The following is a 1,481-nucleotide window of genomic DNA, read 5'->3' as shown; positions in this document are numbered from 1 at the left end:
CAGAAAGAAATCACTGTGAAACCTCACCCTTCCATTAGCATGTAAAATAATGGCTAAAACGAGCCCCCAGCCCTTCAAAGCTCACCTGCAATGACTTGTCGACCTCTCCCTTTCCCATCCTTAGCTCCCTCAATAATTCCTGGGAGATCAAGAAGCTGTACATTTGAAAATAAACTCCATTACGGTGAGAATGCCACCTCCCCTTCCCCCCCAAAAATGAAACACACCCCATCTTTGCTTGTAATAGTAACTCAGCCTAAAGTAAATTTGAATAAGGATTCCCTCCTTTTTTAATACAATATTTAGCCTGTTCTACTGTTTTTTCTTGTTCTACAACAGAATGAAATATAGCCATTTCTGCTATATAAAACATGGAAGAATTTCCTTGCGCCAGTAATTTCTCACTGAAGCAGCATGAAGTACCACAAATTATTTAAACTTAAAAGCAGAAAAAAGGTTTTAAATGTGCATGCATCCTCAAAACAATCTTTTCTGGCAGCGGTGCTCAACCCTGGATCCATGGGCCAGGTTGGGCCCCCAGTGTGTTGTCATCTGACTCACAGGGCTCCCCGTGGATCTGTGGAGATCCCTACAGGCTGGGGCTCTGAGCACTAGATATGTCACACAGGATGGTGTGGGGCCCAGTCCTGGCACACAGGGCCCCTGGAACCTGATCCCGACCAAATGGGGGCAATGTAGGGGCTGATCTGGCCCACAGACCGGTCCTGTGTCATTCATTTGGATCGTGGGGACAAAACAATAAGCACTGCTACTCTGCTCTATACCGCTTCTAACTTCTGAACAGCAGACCAGACTGCCCAGCCAGAACCAAGCTAAACCCCACCCCACCCTCTTGCTCCTGCAGGCAGAAGTACATCACCTGTATCTTTGCTCCTTTATACCGAATGACCCCAGGCACCGTGGTCAACGTCGTGAACTCGTATGCCGCCACCTCTGAGTACACACCAGCCAAATTACTCAGTAGAGTCGATTTGCCCACCGACGGGAAGCCCACAAAACCGATCCGGGCGTCACCCGTTTTGGCGACATCAAAACCTATGAGGCAAGGCATAAAGGACAGGCGTCTGGGGCACAGGAAGCACGACGGCAGACCACAGCTGGGGTGCCATCACCTCCACTCACACAGAAATGGGTGCGGGTGGCCAGGCCAGCCCTGGGCAGTGGCTGTCACTGGGCAGGCGCCAAGACGGGGCTGGACAGAGCTGGGCTGCCCCAGCCTCCCCGGGAGTCGCGCGGGTCCTGCTCGCAAGAGACACCTCTGCGGGGCGGGGCCAGCCCCCCAGGTGCCGCGGCCGCGCTACCCACCTTCTCCGGGGCCGCCGCCGCCGCCGCCCTTGGGGGTGATGAGCTCCCGGCGCAGCTTGGCGAGCCGCGCCTTCAGCAGCCCCAGGTGATGCGCCGTGGCCTTGTTCTTCTGCGTGCGGGCCATCTGAGGGCACACGGCGCGTCAGCGTCAGCCC

General features: G+C 54.7%; 1 protein-coding gene across 1 annotated transcript in view; it reads right to left on the bottom strand.

Annotated features, from left to right (window-relative positions):
• The window catches only part of DRG1 (developmentally regulated GTP binding protein 1), an 11,739-nt gene that overhangs the window by 10,110 nt on the left and 148 nt on the right, over positions 1-1,481 (bottom strand). Inside the window, exons 2-4 of the mRNA XM_019506826.1 lie at positions 1,327-1,468; positions 881-1,056; positions 86-155 (exon numbers count right to left, since the gene is read on the bottom strand). Coding sequence (XP_019362371.1) covers positions 86-155; positions 881-1,056; positions 1,327-1,450 — 370 coding nt within the window. The 5' untranslated portion in view covers positions 1,451-1,468. The remainder of the gene's footprint in view (positions 1-85; positions 156-880; positions 1,057-1,326; positions 1,469-1,481) is intronic.

Source organism: Gavialis gangeticus, unplaced genomic scaffold, assembly GCF_001723915.1.
Source record: "Gavialis gangeticus isolate Ggan-Ray unplaced genomic scaffold, GavGan_comp1, whole genome shotgun sequence".
Taxonomy (NCBI): domain Eukaryota; kingdom Metazoa; phylum Chordata; order Crocodylia; family Gavialidae; genus Gavialis; species Gavialis gangeticus.
Note: the sequence above shows the minus strand (reverse complement) of the source record. Positions and strands in the feature narration are given on the sequence as shown.